Here is a 25,435-nt window from a genome sequence, read left to right as displayed (position 1 = left end):
AACAATTGCAATTTTATTAAAATTATAATGTTCATATAATTTCAAGATAGTAATCAAATTGGAATGATAATTTATTTACCTTTAAGATATAACAATTATATAAAACCCATACCATTTAGTCTTTAAATCACATGTTCAACATATGATATGGTCTGTAGTCAAAATTGACATTTAATTGTTTGTCTGCGAATATTTTTAATAAACATAGCTACCATTATGTGTAAGTGGTGTTACATATATCTATATATTTTTCACAGTGCTAAATGAATAAAATATATCAATGCCATTTTTTCACAAAAAACCTTTTCTAAATCAATATGATTTGATTGATGTAATTTGACTTTCAATTCCTCACATGCAAATTACTTTAAGCGTTCTAGGCATCCCCATAAATAGAATGGCCTGTATTTTATTGGATGGGTTTTTACAAATAAAATGATAATCGTATTCCACTTCTAATTCTTCCAATGGCAATGAAAACCCAAACATAATTTCATAGAAAAATGCTGTAATCATGCATTGTCAGATTAGATATTTTTCTATAAGGTCCCTTCTAGAAATTCATCGCAAAGAGTGAAAGTACAAATAATTGTTTAAATTCTGTCCCTGGATGCATGACTGCTGATAACAAAAACTGTGTAAAAAGATAGCAAATTAATCAAGTTTACAAGACATCAAAAACAATATAATGCATGATCAGAGATCTTTAGATAATGACATTTCTACGATCCAGCACCAGCTCAGAATCTGTCCATTAAATGCAAGTCAATTCCTATAATACTGTATGATTACACTTACAAGATAAAAACAATGCAATATGAAAAATTAACAGTAATAACACCAAAAGCACCAAACAGTGACTCTAAGAGCAAAAAAAGAGATTTACTGTTTTGATTTTCCAATGCCAATATATCAAGTATTTGCCTGCTCAAGTATCTACAATGTAGTTGTGTTCTATTTATACTCAAGTATCTACAATGTAGTTGTGTTCTATTCATACTCAAGTATCTACAATGTAGCTGTGTTCTATTTATACTCAAGTATCTACAATGTAGCTGTGTTCTATTTATACTCAAGTATCTACAATGTAGTTGTGTTTTATTTATACTCAAGTATCTACAATGTAGTTGTGTTCTATTCATACTCAAGTATCTACAATGTAGCTGTGTTCTATTTATACTCAAGTATCGACAATGTAGCTGTGTTCTATTCATACTCTAGTATCTACAACGTAGCTGTGTTATATAACACTTGGACTTAAGAGGGATGATTAAATGTGCATCCTATAAAATATGATGGTATAAAGTCAAAACAACAATGACAAAAGAAACCAGAAAACCTCTCACATAGTTGGCATTCATTCCTGATTTATCCTTTGCTGAAAAACAAGAGAACAACCTTGCAATTGAGCTGCAGAGACCATTTCTGATATTTTCTGTGAAACCCCAAAAAATTGAAAAAATTTCATAAAAAATGCAGAACCCCCACCCCTAATCTCCATCCCTCATGCTTTGTTTACAAATATTTTATTAATTTTGTTCAGGAATACTTTTGTAGTGTACAAAATGCTAATGTTAAACAGACAAGAATATACAGTATAATGTTCTGTCATTAACTAATGGAACAACTAATTTTAAGAAAATATTGATAATTTCTTTTAAGGTTATAGGACAACAAAGGATAGTAATTATATATATTTACTGGAATGTGATAACTGTCAAATGATGTTTCATATTGATTATAGAATTTTTGTAAATATTTTAAATTTACAGTGCAAATTCTTATCTAACTATGATATAACATAAAACACCTCATTAATTTACTTGGTTATCATGATTTTTTGTAATTCTATTGTATGTGTAGCTTGAAGTTTTCTTGGGGTACGGTAATTATTTTCTGAAGATGGATTAAAAAGATAATTTATGTAGGTAAATAATAACACCAATGTTTACCCCATATAATAAACAGTGTTCAGTATAACTATTTGTGAAATTCAAACCTTTCGGCAAATCTACATGTAGTAAAGTATTATGCTGTCAAGAAATCATAAAACTTGAGGAAAAAAAAAATGGAAATAAAAATGATGGAGCACTATCAATAAGCTAGATTTAATAAATTATAATGAAAATTGCTGAACTTTGTCCTGAATTTTAAGATAATAGCATACAGGAATAAAAAAAAATCTATTTTTAATGACCAATTATAAGAAAGGGATGTTTTCCTCATGGCTATGTCCAATCTAAAAACCCATTAATACAAACCTATAATTTAGGCATCTGGAAATGATGTACAATATAAAATACACATCAGATATTTTAAATTTGAACTTAACATAAATCTGCACTAACATTAACCCAAATATCTGCACAAATGCAATACATGTACTTCTCATCTTACTTTTAAACACAACTTGTATTCCTGTTGAACAGATTTTTTAATAGGTTTTTCAGTTAGTTAATCTACCTCCTTAAATACCAAACAAGTAGCTAAATCAATAAATTTTCCCACAACAACGTTGCTTAATTCTTGAACTAAAATTTTCAACAGCTATATGTTTTCCAACCTATATTGAGAAGTATGGCAATAAATGTATTAGCAAATAGCTTTAAATGGAAAAAAAGATATGTTGTATAAGTTATGACACAAAATCCTGACACTATTTTAATTGATGTTCTTCTTCTCAAAGTCACAGTCAGGCATTTAACATTGAGCAAAAGCTCCAACTTCACTGCCATTTCAAGACCTCCCCTAGCACCTGTTAAGTCTGAATTCTTTACTGATATAGAATAGTTTTAAGTGTTTTCAATTTCTCAATCATGCTGCCTATCAAATGTAAAGTAAAAATTCTTTATCAATTTTACCCCGTATCCATAGTAGTCAATAGAATAAATCTTTACAGCCTAATACACTTTTGGATACATATTATATATCAATTAATTATAATTTGTATATCATAGTGGTATAAATTATGAAAAAAAAAGGTTACAGTGTATGTTTATATTGCATAGAATTATATATTTCATCATTGAGTAATAAAAATATTATCATAGTCTAAAAATCTAACAAGTTTTCCAAAGAGTAAAAAACATACTATATAGATATGTACAGGATAAAAAATCTAATTTATTTATTACACTTTTTCCTTATATAATTGTAGCATATACCTATTTTTAAACTTGATAAATAAATAATATATAACATACAAAAATGGTTTTTGAAAAATACTTAAATTTAATCATATCAAATGATCTGTTCAATTTCACACAAAAAATAACTGATGCCGAGAATGGGAACAAAACAAAGTTGACTTGGACTTTATTTGTACTTTAAAAAGTATGTGCTTATAGCTCTTTTAGTACCTAAGTACACACACAATTCACATAAACATTCCACAATAATGTATCTCAGTCATACTGACTCTTTACATGTATTAACAACAGGTTTTCAAATGACAAATAAAAAGCAAACTGATATGATAAATATAAATTTGGCAAGCACTTCCTATCATAACAAAAATGCAAAACCTAAGGTGAACACAACACGTGAATGCCATTTTGAATGGATAACTAGATAATATAATCAAAACAAAACAGAAAGTAGTAAAGCTTTAAATTAATAACATTTAAATTGTTCTTTATTTCAAATATTCTGAACTTTTGTAATCTGACATTAAAATGTATAACTTAACTGATGTTAGATAACAATTAACAAATTTCTAGTTCAGTAATATGATTTATCCTAACTAATTTGGTGATTACACATTTCTAAACATAATTTTAACAAATCATTAAAGAACAAGCTATCAAGATTTGACTATAACATGAAATATCTAATTTAGTTTTACTTCCCATAACCAAAGGATCATTTCATGATTTGTTACCTAATTTGATCTACAAAATAACTACATTTGACTAAAAAGGGTATATACTGTGATAAAAAAAAGTTTAAAAAGGTTTCCAATACAATGTGAAACTGAATATAACTATTAAATAATTTGCTACTACAATAACAGGCTTTTCACTTAAAAAAAAGATATTGCATCTTAATTCTTTTTTCCAAAAATTATATCTACTGCTCCAGAGAAAAAAAATCTATTAACTTAACCTTCATATAAAAGCCAGGAAGAACCCAAATCCAGGAAAGGTTTAATACACTATAATTAAAGCTGTTTAACAAATTAACAATTGAAGTTTAAAAATGTAAACAATTCAGTTACTATAGTAACCTTCATCTAAAATAAGAACTGCATGTTCTTGACAAATAGCTGCCAATTCTTTAACAAATTCATCTAAAATCACAGCACAGTAAACAGAATGACGAGTTTTGGGAGAGTCCATTGGATTATCAGGGATATTTTGTTGTCTCTGATTGACATAGCGGTATCCTTTCCCTCCTGGAATAATCTGTAGTTGAGGTGCCCCTTTTCCTGCTTTGTAATTTGACGTTTTTCTTTGTGAATTTGGTGTTCTTCTAAACAGCAAATCTGTGAGGCTTAATTTTCTTTTCTCTAGAAAAAAAGAATAAAAATTTTAATTATAAAGATTGAATTAATAAATTTGTTAAAAATTCATTTGTTGATCCTCTATGAACTCTGTGTTATATTGAAATACTGAAAATGATTTATTATACCAGTCCTAGATATTCATACACATTGCTCATTGTTGAAGGCCGTAAGGTGACCTATAGTTGTTAATTTCTGTATCATTTTGGTCTCTTATGAAGAGTTGTCTCATTGGCAATCATACCACATCTTCTTTTTTACATTTACAATAACTATGAAAGTGTTATACATGTTACTGAAAAGTTGATCTTTTACTACAGTTTTTGATGGAGGAGAGACACTGATCGACAATTACAATAACAGTGAAATGTAAATAATTACAATAATTATAAAAGTACTGTGAATGTAGATTTTTTTACCTTTTACAACAAGTTCTGACATTTACAATAATGGTGGAAATAATGTACATGGGAATTTCAATTTAAACTTCTACAACAGGTTCTTGTGGTGACAGACACTGACAATTATAATAATTATAAAAGTACTTCCATTGGCAATATTACCTTTTACAACAGGTTCTGGTGGTGGAGGGGCACTGACAGTTACAGCATTGTTTTGAATCTGATTTGGATCAATTCCATGCCTCCAATTTTCTTCTCTAACAATTAAGGTCATTCTAGCCTTCAACAACAGTTGTTCAAAGTTTGGTATGGTATATGAACAGTGGTCTACCTTTTGTCTTACTGATGCTATAACCTGTACAAAGAAGTATTATTTATTAAACATATCTATATGCATGTATATGATTCGATAACTTCAGTATGTGTTTCTGTATACACATTTATCCTGATAGTATTATCTCTCTATATATAGAAACAATACCTCTTTTTTTTTGATAATTTTTTAATAAGTTCAGTTCATAAAAAACCAACAAAATAAACACAGACAAAGTACAATGTACTGCCATTTCCTGATTCTCTGATATTTCCATTTTTTTGGCTAGTTCAATTGAATATATTCCTCGAAAGGAAATGTTCAGTAGATTTCAATAGATGAAACTGATTCTTTTGTGAGCATCAATGGATTTAAAGTCACTTCTAGTATAATTTCTGGAGTATATAAATCATATACGGAACCTAGGTCATGTAGGTTATTCCATTATAACTTGATGAACAATTCATCTAAAAACAGCAAAGTTACCAAAAAAAATGAAAATATTGGTAGACATGTAAGCTTTTATCTGTATTGGGTTTTTTTTAAAACAAGACAAACCACCACTGTCAAAGTCACTGATCATATGAAGTGGTTATAACAATTTATTTATGGTTTGCAGGATTGTTGAATATGTAATACTTACAATCAAACCTTAAACAACACAACTCTGTAGAATGCAACATTTTGGGATGACACATGTATGAGATCAAGTGTTGGTGGTATATGGCCAAATGATGTTTTCTTAGTTAAAATAATGAAAAGCTAGTGTTTTTTAGCAGTGTAAAGTTACAGCATTTTATGATTCAAATTGTTTATGAAAAATTTTGAGTTGCTTATTGAGTTGCTGTCTGGGAATTCCCTATACCTATTGGCAGATACTGTACTATATGCAAGCTAAAAGTTGTAAAAAGGATTGTTTCGTTAGAAAACAATTAAGATATTATTATATTTATAATGATTTAGGGATAATGATCTGATGTATTGACTAGTTCATATCAATGTTCAAACAGCATCAACTTTAGGACTGTTTGAATACATTTGCTCCAAAAATAAATTGCTAAAATTCAAATAAAAAGACTTGACAACTGGATCCGTTTCTATAATTTGTCTTATATTCCTGTTTTTATCTATTTCATAGACATAACAAAGTGATTTTCTGTGAAATATTGAAATTTTAGATTATCACTAATTTAAAGATAAATATCAAAAAGAAAAAAATTAAAACAATAGCATAAAGCTAGGAGGAGATTTGTCATGCGATACAATATATGTATGATTTGAATAAAATGAAAGTAAAATATCATGCTGATCAATCCATATGCATAATTTTATCAACATTATTAGGTCTTGTAATGAAGACTTTCATGCATCTCTTCGATCAAACGATATGGTAATGACATAGATTGATCTAAATCCAAATGCACACATTACAAAACCAAAAGCAAACAAACAGTGCATTTTTTGCTGTTTTCTAATTCAATTCCCATGGAGGCCTTCAAAACATAGAAAAAGCTCATTCTTACTGCAAATTCAAGACAGCTCCTACCGGCCCCCTAGCAGTTTTCTATGATAGATCATATGTACACCACACTACATCTGTGAATTGATGGAAGGTAATATCAATGTATAATAGAATCTAACAAGCAAAGATACCAACACATTCTGTCAAACCTTAAAATCTTTTTACAAAATATTGAAACAACAGGATTTTGAAACAGAAAGTATTTGTTAGTCTTATAGTGAAAATAAAGTCCGCAGGACACAGATTTATACAACCTCAGAGGTCGAACCATGAACAGTTGGGCCAAGTATGGACATAACATTCAAGTTTGATACAGATCTGAATTTGGATTGTGATTAAATAGTTGACACAACATAGGTTTCTGACACAACAAAGACACCGACAATGACATGATATCAATATACGACCAATTTTTTTTTTAATTTGCAGTCCTTTAAAAAGAAACAAAAACAAAAAAAAACATGACAGTGATGCTGTTCATTCAACACATAAAAGAAGTTTTTCAAGAACAAATAAAAAATTAATGTAAAAAAAACTCTATAAGTTGAGCTTTCAATATGTTTAAACCAAAATCCAAACTATTCAAACCCCAAAGCTTAAACTACTATTTCAGGTATTCAAAATATATATCTTGCACCTTTAATTACATTTATACACTTTAACATATGCATGGGATCACAAAAAGCATTCTCTTCATTTGGTCATGTTACATTGTACATGGAAATTCATTCAATATATATGTGCATGCAAATATATAAAAGACAAAATGCACCCAAACTTCATGCTTATATTTATATATATACCTGTAATAATGATTTTACAGTGGGTTGAAATACAAGATTGTGACTAAGAAGGAATGACCGTAATAGCGGCTGGGGAAATGCAGCCAGGCGAGATATAATGCCGGTCAGAAGAAAGTTGACAGCAAAGGGATTCTGTATCATTCCTTCCAATTTGGTCAACAAGGCAGTCAAGAATGGTCCTACAAAATATACTCAGCCATTATATACATATGATACAGTAAATGATATAGAAAATGCAGGTAAGGCAACATTGAAAAATATTTTTTTTAACTAATTCAGATGATTATTTCCCTTGGTCATGTTGGTAGTCAGCATGTTCAAAGAAGTGGAATAGGGTTCATCAAAAAGCTAGGAATCTTGATTGAGTTTTATGGAAAGCTTGCAAGATTTAATGAAGAAAACTTCATTTTCTTAAAACAACATATTTAATTACCAAATAGAAACTTTATGTTTTCAAGTCCTTCTAACAAGCTGAGGTGTATGTATTTTCCTATCATCAAATATAATATGTTATAAGTAAACAGGCCCGTAGCCAGGATTTTCCAAAGGGGGGTTCGTTTGACTCACAAACTCGACTTTAACAGTCACAATTCGAACAGAACATCGACTTTAACAGTGCTTATTAGTTTTCAAGGGGGGGTTCGTCCGAACCCCTCGAACCCCCCCTGGCTACGGGTATGGTAAACACAAAATTAACAGCAGGGTCATTATGGCAGATGTATCTGTACAGAAAACCATTGGATCTTTTATGAAAAGAAACTTGTGCCAGTTGTCTCTTTACTACTTACATGACTTACTATCCCATCAACAGTGTTAAAGAGTTCATACTCTTAGAAGTCACCACACTTAATCATGTTACTCAAGAATGTTTAAAATCCACATCTGAATATTTCCTTACAATGGAAACATGGGTACATAATAAAAAAATAAACACACCAAATCTATAAATGTGACACAATCAGACATGACCACTTTTTTTCTTGATGTCACAATATAATATATAAGAAATTCAGATCTAGGGTAAACTCAATAAATTAAGTCATAGTTATATTTTTTTCACTAGTTCATCATCGTTCATCATGTAAATTGATTAACTGTAAACCACTGTTTTTTCGCAGAGACATTTTTTCACGTTTAGCTCTTTCAGGCCCACTTCATTGCGAGTTAACTTCTTGATTTTCAAATTTACCTGATGTACTTAGAAATGTTAGCTATTTGAGATATGATCCAAGTTTTTAATGTTTGCAAAGATTTTGATTCAAGTTACATTTTCTTCTCAGGAAAGTCCCCAAAATTACTCTTAAAAATAGACAGTATCTTTCTTGCAGAAAAAAGCATAAGAGTTTGAACAAAAGTGGGATCTGATTAGTTAATTGTATATATATAAATAATCAAACCTACCTATACCTGGTGTATTGGATAACCCTGCACCAGAAGGCACTTTGGAAACAGAACTTTGCATAGACGTTGTTGGTAATGAAAAGCTAACACTTCTCTTTGTTGAACCATCAGTACTTGCATCGCTACACGGAGATGTTGTTCCGTTATGTAATGTCGCCATGTCATTTGGTAATGATTTTCCATGTGGTAATGATGACATGGTAATTTCTATGTAACTGGTATCATTCTGTTGGTTTGATTTATTTTCTGATTTATTTTCTGCGGACCATGATTCACTTCCCGTTTCTGAATCTTGACTCTTGTTGTGACTTGACTCTGCCTGATTCACAGAATCAATTACTTCAAAAGTAGTTGCATCTCCACCTTCAAATTTTACTTTTGGATCACTAGTTGATTTTAATTCTTGATCTGAATTAAGAACAGTTTCGCTAGATTTTTCCAATGAAAGACTGCTTGATACACTAATATCATCAGTTTTACTAAAATTACATTTGGATGTACATGGTGTAGACGTCCGTGAACTTGATAAAGAACGTAAAGAACTAAATACAGAACTTAAAGACTGAATACTTGTTTGTATTGAAGGGTCTTCCTCAGGGGGGGTGCCAACCTCCTTCAAATAATCAATAAATTCACTGACATCTTCTACAGGTGAATTGGGGTCATCTAATGATGTCCAATCTATATTCCATAATACATCCGAAACCTCAGGAATTGTTGAATACGCTACGGAACTATCACTTGCAAAAACCTCATCAGCACCAGAAAGGTTTGTTGAAGCCTTAGAATCTTCATTGCCTGAACTAACCTGACTATTTTCTGTATGTAAACTATTAATATCACTAAATGACGTATCACAAGTTTTAAGGTTTGCTGTTTGTTCACTAATAACAGTGCTAATATCTGAATCTGATAACCATTTTTTACTACACTCCGGACTCATAATTTCTTGGAAGACTTCATGCGGAGGGATATCTCCATTGTAAGGGTAAGTCCAAACTGTGCATGCCTTGGAACAGTTTTCTAATAATAGTTTTGCCTCTGATAAGTAATCTATGTAGTTAGAATCATACTGCTCTAGTTTGCCTCCAATTGAGTTTGTTGTAAAATTAGATTTGCTGTTTTCAAAGCTATTTGATCGGGACCTGTTAAAAGATATGTAGAAATTTTTTTAACAAAATACATAAATTATATAACTACTGTAAATTCAGAAATTATTGCGTGCATTTATTATTGCGACTTTGTCATTTTAGACTTAAATGCGATTTTAATTTTTATGATTTTGAGAAAAAAAACTGTTTAATTCATATAAAATATTTCAAAATTTGAGTTTAAATTATTGCGTTTACAACTCTGTCGCATTTTGCGCAATGATAAAAACCTTGCATTAATTTCTGAATTTACACTAAATACCAGAAATAACGCAATGACGCACATGATGAGAATCCTTTTTATATTTTTTTTATTGATTAGTGTTTAACAACACTTTTAGCACTATTGTGCAGAGAACCACTGACCTTCAGTAGTAATACTAACAATCCTAGTCAATTAACATTAGAGTTAAGTGCATTTTCCATGTGCAGGATTCAAACTGACAATCTCAGTGTTGACAGGCTGATGATATAGTAGTTGGACTACTCAGACCCCTTCTTCACCGATTTTTTTTCAATTTGTAGCATGTAATTTGTGCAATAGAATAACTATTATAACAAACATACCAATACAGGCATACTCTTTACCTAATATCTTATACATGTATGTATAATGTATCCTGTATCAAATTATCTATAAATGCATGCTTCTTTTTACATTTATTATAAAATAACATTATAATAATTATTTCCACTTGATTTGAATATAAAACACAGCAGAGGCACTGTTATTAAGAAACTTTGTAACAAATATTCCTATAATTTGGTCAAGATTGTTCATTATATCTATGACTGAGATGATTTGAAAATTCAGCTAATTTAGCATTTTTTAAGTAATTGCACACAGTTTAAAAGCCTTTAGCAAAGACATCAGACATTCAAATTAAAAGATAGCTGTAACACTTCGCTAGGTAAACTTAATTTGAGACAGTAAAACTGAGAATGCTGTTTAAATTTTGTCGTAAACACTGCAACCACAGATAAAAGCTGATTATAAAGTTAAAAATCTACTTTCTTATAATAGCAAACTACTATATATATGCAGTTTCTAGAAATGCAGCTATGTCTAACATATAATATCATTCAACAATTACATATATACATTTGTAATTATAGAAAACAAACATAAACTAGAACTGTCAGTGAACTCAAAACAGGATACTGTGACCCTTGTACAGGTTTATCTCCCCTTAATAAAGTTGGTCTTTGGTTATTATCTTTCATGAACTTTAGTAGTTTTCTACAAATGTATAAAGCTTCATTATTATCAGAAGCTATCTAGTATCTAATTGAGAATGGAAATGGGGAATGTGCCAAAGAGACAACAACCCGACCACAGAGCAGACAACAGCAGAAGGTCACCAACAGGTCTTCAATGCAACATGAAATTCTCGCACCTGGAGGCGTCCTTCAGCTGGCCCCTAAACAAATATATACTAGCCATTTAGAGGGATCTAATCTCTGCACTTATGAGAGACTATGAACACATATTGCAATATTGCAGTAAGTAAGTTCAATTATCTCCCCTTAAACATGTAGGACTAGAATCATATTCCATTAAGTACATACCCAGGTAGTACTATACAGCTGTTCTGTAGTTCCATCAATATGTATCTACCAAGCGAGTTTTATAGAAGGTGATGTGCTTACAAGAGACTAGTGTCATACTAAAGTATAAAGAACTATTATCTATTCTGCCATATGCAGGACCAGGATTATATTCCTTCTAACATTCTCTCAAGTAGCTAGTGTTTTACTAAAGTATACAGAACTATTATCTATTCTGCCATATGCAGGACCAGGATTATATTCCTTCTAACATTCTCTCAAGTAGCTAGTGTTTTACTAAAGTATACAGATCTATTATCTATTCTGCCATATGCAGGACCAGGATTATAGTCCTTCTAACATTCTCTCAAGTAGCTAGTGTTTTACAATTGTGAAAGTTTCATCATTATCTGTCTGGGTGTTGATCAGTAGTTTCACTTACAAGAGACTATTACCACATATATATAGCAACATTAAGCAAGTTGTTTTGTTTGCAGGGAGGTATACAAAATTAAATCAACTTTGAAATGATGTTTTTTAAATCACAATATGGATTATATTTTTTAAGCATAATTTCTACAGTTTATATTATTAAGCAAGAAGAAAGAATGTAGACTATTACTATAGTGTGTTATCTTAGCATGCTTCACGCAATTAACATAACTATAAAGGCAGAGGTGTTTTAATTTTATAATCAAACAAACAAGGAACAAAATGTTGGTTTTTATTAACATTAACCTAGATCTAAAGTAAAACTGTGAAAATATCTGTTAAACTATTATGAAAACTAAAACATTAACAGTGATAATTATTTACAAACATTAAACAGTGGATTTTAACTGAACTTTAACAACAAATATGATCTTGTTAAAACATACATGTATTAGAGCATTCATTAATTATTGAGAATGTGCTTCTATCTATAGTTAATACAGAATCAATGTATGTCTAGCCCCAAACTTCTGGAAAACCTAATCAGAACTGAACAAAATCCTAACGTCCTCTTCAATTTCTCTGATAAGAGTTAACAAAGTTCTATTTGTGATGTACATGCAGAAGCCAATTCAAGTGATGGGTGTTAACTATTAAAATGGTGAAAATTGAGGTTTGACTTTTGTACTGAAATGGATCAAAATTTCAAAGTTAAAACAGTTATTTATCAAAAGAACCAAAAAGTGGAACATCCTAACATGTGCATACCTTTAAGTTATGAAAAAAACCCACAAGTTTACCAAATAGAATGTATGACCAACTGTATTGACTATTTAGATTATGGATAAAAGAATCTCAATGGACCAGATTATTCTGATCATACTCATAGGTCAAACAATGCTATAACATCCTACCAAGGTCAAACAATGCTATAGCATCCTACCAAAGTCAAACAATGCTAAAGCATCCTTCCAAGGTCAAACAATGCTATAGCATCCTACCAAGGTCAAACAATGCTATAACATCCTACCAAGGTCAAAGTATGCTATAACATTCAACCAAGGTCAAACAATGCTATAATATCCTGCCAATGACAAATAATGCTATAACATCCTACCAAGGTCAAACAATTCTATAACATCCTACCAAGGTCAAACAATGCTATAACATCCTACCAAGGTCAAACAATGCTATAGCATCCTACGTAGGTCAAACAATGCTATAACATCCTACCAAGGTCAAAATATGCTATAACATCCAACCAAGGTCAAACAATGCTATAACATCCTACCAATGACAAATAATGCTATAACATCCTACCAAGGTCAAAATATGCTATAACATTCTACCAAGGTCAAACAATGCATTAAGTATAAGAAAGTGCTTCCTGGTTTGATTCATCAGAAATGTGTATTTTTACACCCAAAATTTTATTTTAAGGGGTAGAAGTATTTATTTTATGTACTCAAGTGGAATACAAGGTAAAACGATCTTATGATTATTATGAGGATAAGAAAGAAACATCAACTCTTCACTTTAATTTGAAAATTTCTTGACTAAAAGTAAGCCATTTTAGTGTAAACCTAGGTAAAAATATATGTAAAATATTACAAATATATTTATCTATTAGTTATTTTATTATCAAGTTTTCAATGTATGACTGCAAACTTCACCACATCATTCACTAAACTGTTTTCTTTTTAGTATGCATGTAGTTTATATGTGAATTAAACTATGGTAACATGTTTAAACTTCACGTAAGTATACAATTAACTTCAGACAAACCTTGCTGTTGTTTCTAAGTTAATGAATCATTAATATTCACCTTAATAAGATAACCTTTTCACCAAGTTGTATGAAATACTATCTACCTTATATTTGCTAGATATATTCTAGCGAAAGTAAAAGTGTAAAGAATCTATTGATATATATACATGTATAGAAAGGACAGATCACAGTTGTTGATAAAGCACAGCTGACAGACTTCTAAAAGCAATCAGTACCTGACTTTTTGATGCTCCAGTTCTTGTTTCCGAGCAAGGAGAAAACTGCCAAGACCTCTTTTTGGCCTATTAACAGTTATTTTAAGGTTGTTTGATCTAAATTAAAACACCAATGCTACACTTAAAGCAACATTCATAGCATTTATTACAAGCACTTTCTACTAATAATTGTTTAGAAATTGTTATTCTTAAAATTCAATTTCTTGTCTTTTTTTTATTTTACTGTTCATCTTTTAAATAAAATGAAAATAGTGCTTCACAAAAATTATTTACAAAGCAGTTTCCTCATTATAATCATTATTTTTGAGACAAATGATTACAACATTTTGTAGTTTTTATAAGGAAAATATTAAACTGTATAAACTTTTATGATATATCATTTAGTAATTTATAATTTAGTATTTTACAAGGACACAGGAATATATTTACTTTTGAATGTTCTAAAAATTAAAATAACTAAAATGCTGAACCCCAAGGAAAAATCAAAAGGGAAAGTCCCTTAACAAATATTAGATATATTTCTTCTAAATTAAAAGCAGGTGTGTCAAAAATTAAAATTTAAGCAGCTGTGTAAATAAATTACCTGTCAACATCAATATCTGGTATCTTATGAATATCCTGGGAACCAGTCACCAAACAACTAGGACGGAGGGACAGGAATCTTTCAGAACTTTTACTGTACAAATCTAAATCTTTGACAGCTCTTCTCTGACTGACCATTACATGAGAACATGGAATAAGATGCCTAAAAATAGATATATCATCATTTAAAATATATTTACTGCATATTGGTTATTTATGGGTCTTGTTATGTCCTTATGCTTCACTTGTTCATGGCCTTGTATAATGAATATAAAAGATCCTGATATATATCGGATCCTGTTTATGCAAACTAGGTATCTGTAATGACAATATGTAAATTATGTTCTTAACTTCTTATCCTAAAATAGAAAGTCATGACAATATATAGTCTAGTACATTTTAGCTTGTTTCACTCCAAAAAATCTTAACAAATTTTGTTACTTCAATTTCTTATAAATGTCAATGGAATATATAGGTGTTTTTTAGTTGAAATTCATACTTGTGTCCAAAGGCCTAGAGTGATTGTGATGAAGCACTGTAATAAAATGGCAGTATAAATACATCCTTTGTCTGTTTTTTTTTCTTTGCTTTGTTTGTATTTACATTTCCTGTCTGATGGTTGCTGTGTTGTTTTTATAATTTAAATTGAATAAAACAAGAATGTGTCCCCAGTACACGAATGCCCCACTCCCACTATCATTTTCTATGTTCAATATACCATGAAATTGGGGTAAAAACTCTTATTTGGCATTAAAATTAGAAAGATCATATCATAAGATACATATGTACTAAGTTTCAAGTTATTTAGCATTACAATTAGAAAGATCATATCATAAGATACATATGTACTAAGTTTCAAGTTATTTGGCATTACAATTAGAAAGATCATATCATAAGATACATATGTACTAAGTTTCAAGTTGATTGGACTTCAACTTCATCAAAAACTACCTTGACCAAAAACTTTAACCTGAGGCGGGACGAACGGACGAACAGACAGACGAACGAACAGACGGATGAACGGACAGATGGAGGAACAGACGTACAGACCAGAAAACATAATGCCCCTCTACTATCGTAGGTGAATATCATAGGTGGGGCATAAAAATTCTTAAATTTTACCATATTGAGATATGTATTGCAAACAAAATTTAATATATAACTTACTTGAATATTATTTCAAACATGACATCTTCACAATTCAAATCTACCAGAGTTTTGAATAACGACAAGGAGGCTGAGCATAGCAACTGAAAGAAAAATAAGATACAATGTACATTTACTATGTTCAACAAACTGCAAACAAAAATGTAATATGGTCTTTTCAATACTAATATTCGCAGGGTAAATTTTTGTTATCAAAAATTAAACTCTTTGGTTTCACCCCGTCTTACAACATGTACAAATAATTTAGATCTTACTTCCTTGCATATATGAGGAATAGTCAAAATCAAAAGATAAATTTGTTTTTGTTAGTAGCAATTACTTTTGCATGTTATACTTCAATAAATAGTTTAAACATATTTTATTGTTCAAAATGACAACTGGATTATGAATAAAAAAGGTCATGAAAAATTGAAATATTCCACATGTTTTTCTGACTTACTCTAGAACTACTATTAATCCTTGTGGTGAGTGAGTCTAAGATAATAATCTCATCATTCTGTTCTGTCAGAATAAAGCGTATAAAAGCTCTAGTTAAGGCAGGCTCTGTGATCTTCCTGAGGAACAATTCTAAATAGGCTGTAGCTGCTATCACTTCCTCTCTAGAATTCTAAAAAAGAGAGATTTACGTTATAATCATACACAAGAAAATTTCAAATACTCATAAACATGTATTTTAATCCTACAAGTTTAAAAAAATACAGATATCTTATCTGCCTTGGATAATAACATGCAGTTTTTGTAAGAACAAATTCTATAGGGAAAATGAATTCTATATTATTTCCATTTAATAATTAAACCTTTCATTAACCAAAAGAAACTATGAAACGCGTCACAAAAAAATATCAAATCTATCCTAACACTATAAAAGGTAATGTTAACTAATCTTAAATGCTTTGTTTGCATAAAACCTTATGCTGCAAAAAACCTTATTTTTCAACTCATTTTAATATGTTTTCAAAGACAAAACTTGACTTTGATCCAAAGAAGATCCAGAATAAATGCTCATTCTAAATTTTTTTTAATTATCTTTATTAAGATTATTCAAAAATCAGAAAAATATCTGTAGCATTTTAATTGACATTATCCAATATTATCTCATATAAGAAAAAAGAACTCAAGGCCAAAATTGTAACCTATTTGTTCAGGTGCAGTCCAAGAAGATCAGGAAAATCTTTATAAATTGTCCCAAGTCTATTAAAGTGTTGAATAAATAAAACAGAATGAAATGAAGTTCTGCTGTGAACACCAAAAAACTTAAGGCTTAAAACTGGTCAAGGTTCAATACGCGTTAGCCACAAAGAAATGTCTTATGTGTTTGTGTGTCAATCTTAATCTTTCCCAACTTCTGTTAATCAAAACCACATTTTGGCCTAGCGAAACACTCTTTTCAAAGTTTAAGGATCTTCTTTATAACATGTTATAAATAGAAGACGATACACGCTGTATGTAAAAGTATGTACAACAAGAATATTTTCACCGATTAATGATTTATGCATGCCTCAAACAGAATTCATTCTCAAAACAAGCAACTGAACCTAATAAGCAATGCATAATGCATAAACCATAAAAATCAAATCAATACATAATGATTAACATTTCCTGAAGATCATTTTAAATTACAGCAGTTAAAGGAAGGCCTCAGTTATATACAATAATTCTTTAGTTGTAACTTTCAATATAAATCATTACAAATAGCATGTAACTTCCATACAAACATTATATATACATGATATAATAATTTTGCAGCAACTGGAAAAAAAAAGCAGACAAAAACATTCTTTAGTTCATTCACAATATGACAAATCTTACTGACTGGTTAAAGATGTACCTCTGCTAGTGAAATAAGTGATTAACATAAAAAATAATAAGAATGTAGCAAAAGCAAATTGTTCATTTAGAAAAGAATTGAGAACAAGATTTAAGATGTATAAAAAAAATTGTTGATATAAATAAAAATTAAAGAAAACAGGCAAAAAATATGCCTTCATTTTTTTTGTAATGTTTGGGCCATTTACTGTATAAGAAATCAAATAAAAAAAATTGTTAAGTTCAAGATCAAAAATGGATGGATGGCTTTGTGTTTAAATGTCAAGTAGCAAATATTACACATTATTGTATAGCAATATAATATTTTCCACAGAACGTAACCAAAAGTTAGCGTGCAATAAATTCTAATATTGCACTAGTGCAATTAATCTTTAAAATTCATGATGTCATTAACGACATAATCTTAGTTTAAACCAATTTTTACTTTCAAAAATTATATTGCTATACAATAAAAGGGTTATTGCATGAATATTGGGGAATATTGTCCGTCGTAGAACATATATTGCAATCGCAAGCTCGTGCAATATAAAATTCTACTCGGGACAATATTCCCCAATATTCATGCAATAACCCTATATTACTAATTGACAAGAATATGTAGGTGTGATATGAATTTGAATATGACCCTTGTTTGTTCTAGACTGACACACTGAGCCAGATTCCTAACCTGCTTCTTCATAGGGTACCCTTAATATATTATACCAATTTTCAAGCCCTCAAATTAACATAGCTAGGGATCCAACCCATGACTTCGAGCATGCTACCAAAAGACCATCTAGGCATTTTAAAAAAACTTTGTACTATCTATCATGTCTGTTGAAGATTCTGTGTTAACCATAATCTATTTTTTTGTCATTGGGTTGCTGTCTAGTTAATGTATACCTCACATCTCCTTTAATTCGTAATAAATCATCAAACCAAATAATGTGAAAAAAAATAGCCTAATATAAATGTTAAAGCAAAGTCTTTCACAACACATGATTATTCAAATACAGCGTAACATTACTGTTGATGAAAAAATATCTCTATTGGTTAATAATAGCTCAGCATTATTACTTAGACTGTCTCCCTTTTTCATATCAGAGTGTCTAAATATAAGAAATAGTGATCTTATCTGATACATCATTTTGTAACTTTTCATAATAGCATGATATGTTATCATGGAACCTTTCATTCTACCATGTCAATTATTATAGTTGTATGTAATGCCATAGGTCTTAACCATTTATTGTTAATGAGTTTGTGCCAATAAAAATATTTGTATTTGTATTTGTATTATTATAGTAAAGAGAAAAAAATACTGTGTTAGATTCTTACATGCCTGGGATGAACATGTTAGGATAATATTTTGTAAAAATAAAAATGGCCATACAATATACATAGTATGCATCATTATAACATTAATACTACACATTCAAATAGTAATTTACATATGCAGTCAACATTAGTGCAACTTTCAAGCAGAAAAACTAATGCTTGCAACAGTCTTCCAATCTTCTTGTATAGCTGCAGTAACTACATGTGAAACAAACAAAAAAGAAGGAAAAAAGAAATTCAAACGTAAAAGGGTAGATTGAAAAATGCACAGAACATAAAAAAATGCTCATAACCAACTTTTGAAAAAGCCAAAACAGGCACCTATTAAACAAGAACTAGCAAATACAACAGATATACTTAACTAACCAAAAACATTGGTGAATCTAGCAGAGGTAGTGGAAGTCCTGATACATCCTAACAAAGGGAAATAACTATTAAACAAAGGGAAGTAACTAGCATTTTTACTGCTTTATTGTTGGGTATATTTGTAATTTTATTATAATTGATAAAAGACTGTTTAACATTTACGTCTGTGTTTCATTTACCTCTTTCTTTTTAAATTAAATATACTTTGACTTTAATTGTTTGTAGAGAAAGTGTATTTCATGCAATCTAGGTGTAATGTATTACATGTATTACTAAGTTTGATAAATATAAAAAGAGAAATTTTCACAACAAATATTTTCCACAGAGCTATAATATTTTGACACACACTGCATTACTGTAGAATCTTATCTTAGAATTTATTGTTATCAACTTTCATGACTTGATTGATAAATATTATCTATATTATATTTTTGGTGTGGATATTATGGTTTAAATTATTTTCTCTATCACAACAGCTCATATGTATTTTGCTAAGAACTTAATCCATGATATGTCTTAATCTTCCAAAACTGATGTCCAATAAAATAATGAAAAGAATAGTACAGTATCATTTCTTTACATGTTATACTTGTACTTTAATATACTTAATTACCTAACTTAATACCAAAAAGCCCCCAAAAAGCAAGGGAAGTAGTGAAAATAAGAAGCATATTTGTCAGTTTATCATGTTTTCTTTTTTTATCAAAAGGAAAATGCATTTACTTTTTCTTTTTAAATATATATTAAAAGAAGCTTCCCAGTTTAATTTAGACTGCAAAAGAATAGTGAACACCCCAAAATTGGACCTCAGTGTCAAATGATATCTTTATACATTGATCAGTTATATTTCCAATAAATGTGCTTATCTGTCATATTGCAAATAAAATCTGTGTTAAACATGTACAAATAATTTTAATTTGTGCAAAAATGTAATATGATGTCAAAAATATACACTGTATATTCAGAAATGTTTGCAATGTATTTATTATTGTGGAAAATGCAACAAGATTGGTTTTGCAAAAAAAACAAGCTTGCATTTAAAATTTGGATTGTATTAAATTTTCATTTTCAACAATAACTATTACAAATGCATGCAAAAATTTCTGAAATTACACAACAGTCATATAGAAAATAAATTTTAAAAATATAATTATGTGAATGTTACTGCAAATAAAAAAAAGGATGGACATCCAAAGATAACTTCATATGGACTTATTGGAAAGTTTCTCATAATTTTTACGCTATTTTGAGGACTTAACCCCCTAGCAACTATTGCAGATTTAGGGGAAAGATTGAATTTTGCATTGATAGAACTTTTTGGTGTTCCATGTTATATTATTTGTCTTTTCCTTAAAAGCCTTACAAAAATTATATTTTATTAAATAATCAATTCAAAATCAACAAAAAAGTAAAAAATCAACCGAAAATAATGAGACAGAATAATCTTTTCCATTTTTTTTCATTAAATCTGTCATCTGTCATTCAAAAATAATTTATAATACTGATTTCTTTGTGCAAAACAAGTCTTTCTAAAACATGTATAAGGTGAACCAACTTAAATACTGATGATGCAACAAGATGAGGCAAGTACTCAAGACTCTAAATAAGTCTTAAAAGACAAACTCAATTTTTTTTCACATGAAATCATGAATTCAAAGAACAAACCAACCTTTAAGATATCTTTACTATTATCACACATTTTGAAATATAAAAGTAATATATCACAACAAATACACAAGCATACAAAGTGATAAATCTACACCATGTGTTAATATCTACCTGGTGTAATGCAGGTCCTAACACAGGTACCAGGAATCCATCATATATATACTGTATCAACTGACATCGAACTTGAGGGTCAGAGATCTAAAAAAACAAAAAAACAGATCCATCACATGATAAATATTTGACAAAATTGTAATGATTGTGGTAAATGTTCTAGGATATCCCCATTGAAATGTTTTTTTAAATGGTTGTTTTTATAAATATTTTTTTCTTTGTTCAAATCTTTGGAAATTATTTAATTCAAAATGTGCTGAAATGATTTTTCCATGGTGTTTTACATATGTTCCTAATAAAATTATTTTTTTGCCTTTGTCAATTACACTTTTATAATTATTTATTTGCCTTTGTCAATTACACTTTTATAATTATTTGTTTGCCTTTGTCAATTTACACTTTTATAATTATTTGTTTGCCTTTGTCAATTTACACTTTTATAATTATTTGTTTGCCTTTGTCAATTACACTTTTATAATTATTTCTTTCCATCTTCCATAATGACAACTTAATTTTATCAACAATCGTTAATTTTTTTTTTTAAAGTAACAACAATGAATACCATGCCATGCTATAACTAGGAACCCCTTCTCAGAATTTTGGGATCTAGTTTTTAGAAAATATTACTTTTTCAAAGCATATGGTGGTACTAGAAAAGTTTTATGACTCATCTCATGAGTCTTTATGTGTAACAAACCTGTACTACTGCATTACAAAATTCTAATGAGTTAAGGAACATCTGTAATTCTGGTGTAGCTGTAATGTCTTTCTGAGTGATACATGACCAGTCCTCGGACGTGTTTGGTAGCTTTCTTGGCAATGACGAATACAATCCACTTAAACCAGTAGCTAATACCTAACACAAAATAAATCAAAACATTCTACATCTTTACAAAAATATTGTATTATATACATATATATGTATTGTAAAATGTATAATTCTTTCACAGAGTTTTGTATACAATGAAATACAAATTTTCCATTGAGTATGAATGTGTTAATTCTGAAACTACAAATTTACACCAATATTTACCAATGTTTACCAACCATGTTTTACCAAACAATGTATAATTTTGGTTGTTTGTTAGATACATGTATCATCATGATCATTGTAAGACTTCAGTAAAAAACTATATTTTGTTTATATCCACAATTCAATACTACAAGTATGACAAGGAATTTGAAAAACAATCACAAACGATGTAACTGTACTGGAGACAACATAAACTATCTTATATATTGTTGAAAATAAAAATGTATTTCAATATTTAATGCTTTTTTAAATTTATTTTCAAGTATTTTTTTCATTTACTTGTATCATAATGAATGTTCCTTTACCTTCATTTTTCTGGATTTACAACAAAATGGTCATTTACCTACATGTACATTTGTACACATACAAATTAATATAACAATAGTATTAGTTCCAACCCGGTCTTCATATCTAATTATAATCTTTAAATATATTCTGTTTCGTATAACTTATAAGTATTAAAGACTTACAGGACAAAAGTCTGAGTGTTCTGCTATGTACTGCCCAATATGAGGATGTTTTGATGAAAGGGACATAATCAATAATAAAGCATCTCTAGCCTGCTGTCCAATCCGTCTTTCTCGATGAATAAATGGTATCAACAATGAAAAAATCAGGAAACGTGCTGGTCCATGGTTAGCATTTGTGTTGAAGAAGCTTTCTAAAATTAAAGTTTGTTGTGATATGCACACACAAATTTGATGCAAAACGAGAACAAGTCTAACTTCAATTTCGGCGGAGTTTTGAGTCTCTTCACAAAACGATAAAAGTCTTAATAATGGTTGAATTACAGCTTTATGAATTAAAAGAATTTGATGGGACTGACTAATCAATTGTTCATAAAGTCGTAACTGTTCCAATATAATTTTGTCTGTCTGTTCTGTTTGACTTTGACACCATACAGATACTTTCTCAAATATCTGATTCTCTAACAAGTAATGAAGTATTGGTCCTGGCATTCCTTGACCATTGTCGTCCAGGCCTTCCTCATTTTCTAGTAGTGTCAACATCTGCTCAAAGTTTTGAAAAACAGTATCAACCTCATCAATTGCCTGTTGTCCTTTATCTTGTATCTGACCCTTGTTTATAATTCCGACAGCTTGACTCCAGTGGTTTTTGAAAACTTCCAAGCATGTCTGCGGGTCTGTTTCTGATCGTGGCCGACCATCAAGCAAGCTATCACTGCTACCAGACTTACTGGAAAGTTTTGAATCGTTTCTTCCTCTTTTAAACCAAGACATTCTGCTTTCAAATTCATTGCAACATGGCAGAATATAATTGTCACACTGGAACCTGAAATTAAATTAACAAAATTAGATATCCTTTCTTATTTATTCTGCCTTATTCCCTTTTATTATGATATGTCCTATTTTGTATTACGTACAATGTATTATATTTTCTTTCATGCACACCTCTATGTTTATATATACATGATATATATTATGTAACTCTTGTAAATATTCTTATATTAGTACATGTTAAATTATTATTATAAGTATGTCCATGATGTGTATGTATCCTATAAGCTGTATTGCTTTTGGAATAAAGTATTATATTACTATGCCTTTCACCTCCATATATATTAATCCTGTTCTGCTGCTTTTGGTATTTAAGGGATCAGATTACTTTACTTTTATTTTGACACAGCTCTTGAGTTGCAATCCAATAAGTGACAATGTAAAAAAATGAAATTTTTAGCTTTATAGTACATTATGTAGTTCATGGACATGTTGTATCACTGTTAAAGAAATTCGACAAAATTAAAAGAGATTTCATTTCTTGGAATTTATACGCCTGTTAATGAAAAGAATTTTACTTCTATCAAATTTATGTCTTTGATCTCAATATAACAATTAATTGACACAATAAAATATTAAATACATTTAAATATGTATGAGAATATTCAAGTACATCATTTGCATAGAAGATAAATCACTAGTCAAGAGTTTGACAAATAAAATAAATAGATAAGTCACTTCATACATGTCATAATTTGGATGGAGAAAAAATATATCCAACATTGCTATCACACTCAAATGAATTGGCAATTGGTTGAAACTGATGACCTTCTAAACATATTTTTTCACCACCCCTGCCAATTTACAATGGTTTAACAATGTTTACAATTGCATCATATGTCTGTAGAAAGGGTGTTCCCAAAAAAAAACTGTTTTTAGTTAGATAACCAATTCTCTTTCTAAACATGTTACTTGTTTTGCTTGATATACATGTATTATAAAGTTGTAAACAATGATAAATTAAGTATTCAAAAAGAAAGAAAACTAAAAATCAATATCAGAGGAATATAAAGAAAAAAATATCCTCAAAAAACATATGTATATATATATGTATTTTTTTTAATGTGTATTCTTAGTGTTAAATGTACTGAACTAACAACATCACCATCCACATCCCTCAAATCATGCTAAAGTTAAGTTTAAAATAAATCAAAATACTATAAGATACTTTTGCTGAATTGACTATTTCTTAAGGCATGAAAGGTGCTAAATTGAGTAACTGAATGCTGAAATGAATTAAATTGGGGCTGAAATAACTTTAAATTGGTGCTGATTTAACTATTTCATGGAATACTGGTAAACATGTTTGTTTGGGGGCCAGCTGGGGGCGCCTCCATGTGCGGGAGTTTCTCACTGCGTTGAAGACCCATTGGTGGCTTTCAACGGTTGTCTGCTCTATGGTCGGGTTGTTGTCTCTTTGACACATTCCCCATTTCTGTTCTCAATTACATGTGTATATATAAAATATTTTGATAAATACATCTTATTATTCAACCATTTTTGGAAACAAACGGACTAATGTTTGGAGCAATTGTGTATTGGGAGAGATGGAACCAATATTAATACCGATTCAACTTGTATCCATTTATTTACAAATATATGCTGTATTTCATTCATGCAAGTCATTGTAAGTTGTTAGATAAGGTTCCATTACAATTTTTATTCTAAGAGCATATATGTTTGTAGAATAATATCTGCATTCTGCTAAATTATGAGAATGGATTACTAGGGTCTGTGAGCTGATGAATATAAACTTTGCAACTATTGACATTGTAAATGTTTTTAAAATGTGGATACTTCCTTACTTTTAACTATATGTCTACAGGATTATTTCAATATTTGATTGTATTCAATAAGCAATAATGTTAAAGAAACTCATTTTCAGTCATCAATATTGAGATATGCAAGATATGCAAGATGTTTGACAGCTTGAAAGTGGGCTTGTCACTTCATCTTGGATGTGTCCATAATAAAGGTGAAGGTCGGAGAAC

The 25,435-nt window shown here is 29.7% G+C and overlaps 1 protein-coding gene across 4 annotated transcripts; it reads right to left on the bottom strand.

The window, feature by feature from the left end:
* LOC143085256 (FHF complex subunit HOOK-interacting protein 1B-like) lies at positions 1-25,423 on the bottom strand. Of its 4 annotated transcripts, XM_076261500.1 has the most exons (13): positions 25,250-25,405; positions 22,617-23,439; positions 21,811-21,969; positions 21,114-21,200; positions 19,335-19,382; positions 16,264-16,431; positions 15,825-15,907; positions 14,659-14,820; positions 14,076-14,171; positions 8,942-10,086; positions 7,541-7,719; positions 5,065-5,257; positions 1-4,507 (listed from the first exon to the last, which is right to left on the bottom strand). In XM_076261500.1, exons 2-13 carry the CDS (start codon positions 23,385-23,387, stop codon positions 4,209-4,211), a joined length of 3,390 nt encoding a protein of 1,129 aa, XP_076117615.1. In that variant the 5' UTR covers positions 23,388-23,439; positions 25,250-25,405; the 3' UTR covers positions 1-4,208. The 4 variants fall into 4 exon arrangements, with proteins under 4 accessions (XP_076117615.1, XP_076117616.1, XP_076117617.1 ...); XM_076261501.1 differs by lacking the exon at positions 19,335-19,382 and having other exon boundaries at positions 25,250-25,402; XM_076261502.1 differs by lacking the exon at positions 14,076-14,171 and having other exon boundaries at positions 25,250-25,400.
* Between the last annotated feature and the right edge of the window lie 12 nt (positions 25,424-25,435).

This window comes from Mytilus galloprovincialis, chromosome 8 (assembly GCF_965363235.1).
Source record: "Mytilus galloprovincialis chromosome 8, xbMytGall1.hap1.1, whole genome shotgun sequence".
In the NCBI taxonomy this organism is placed as follows: domain Eukaryota; kingdom Metazoa; phylum Mollusca; class Bivalvia; order Mytilida; family Mytilidae; genus Mytilus; species Mytilus galloprovincialis.
The sequence above is the reverse complement of the archived record's forward strand: the minus strand, read 5'-3'. Positions and strand labels throughout refer to the sequence as shown.

What these genes read in the sequence shown, in the direction of transcription:
- LOC143085256 (XM_076261500.1), bottom strand. Translation starts at nt 23,387, where the DNA reads ATGTCTTGGTTTAAAAGAGGAAGAAACGATTCAAAACTTTCCAGTAAG. An exon ending in TTTGTAATGCAGTAGTACAG is followed by an intron (nt 21,201 to 21,810) that starts GTTTGTTACACA and finishes TTGTTTTTTTAG; the next exon opens with ATCTCTGACCCTCAAGTTCG. An exon ending in CCAGATATTGATGTTGACAG is followed by an intron (nt 14,172 to 14,658) that starts GTAATTTATTTA and finishes GTTTTAATTTAG; the next exon opens with ATCAAACAACCTTAAAATAA.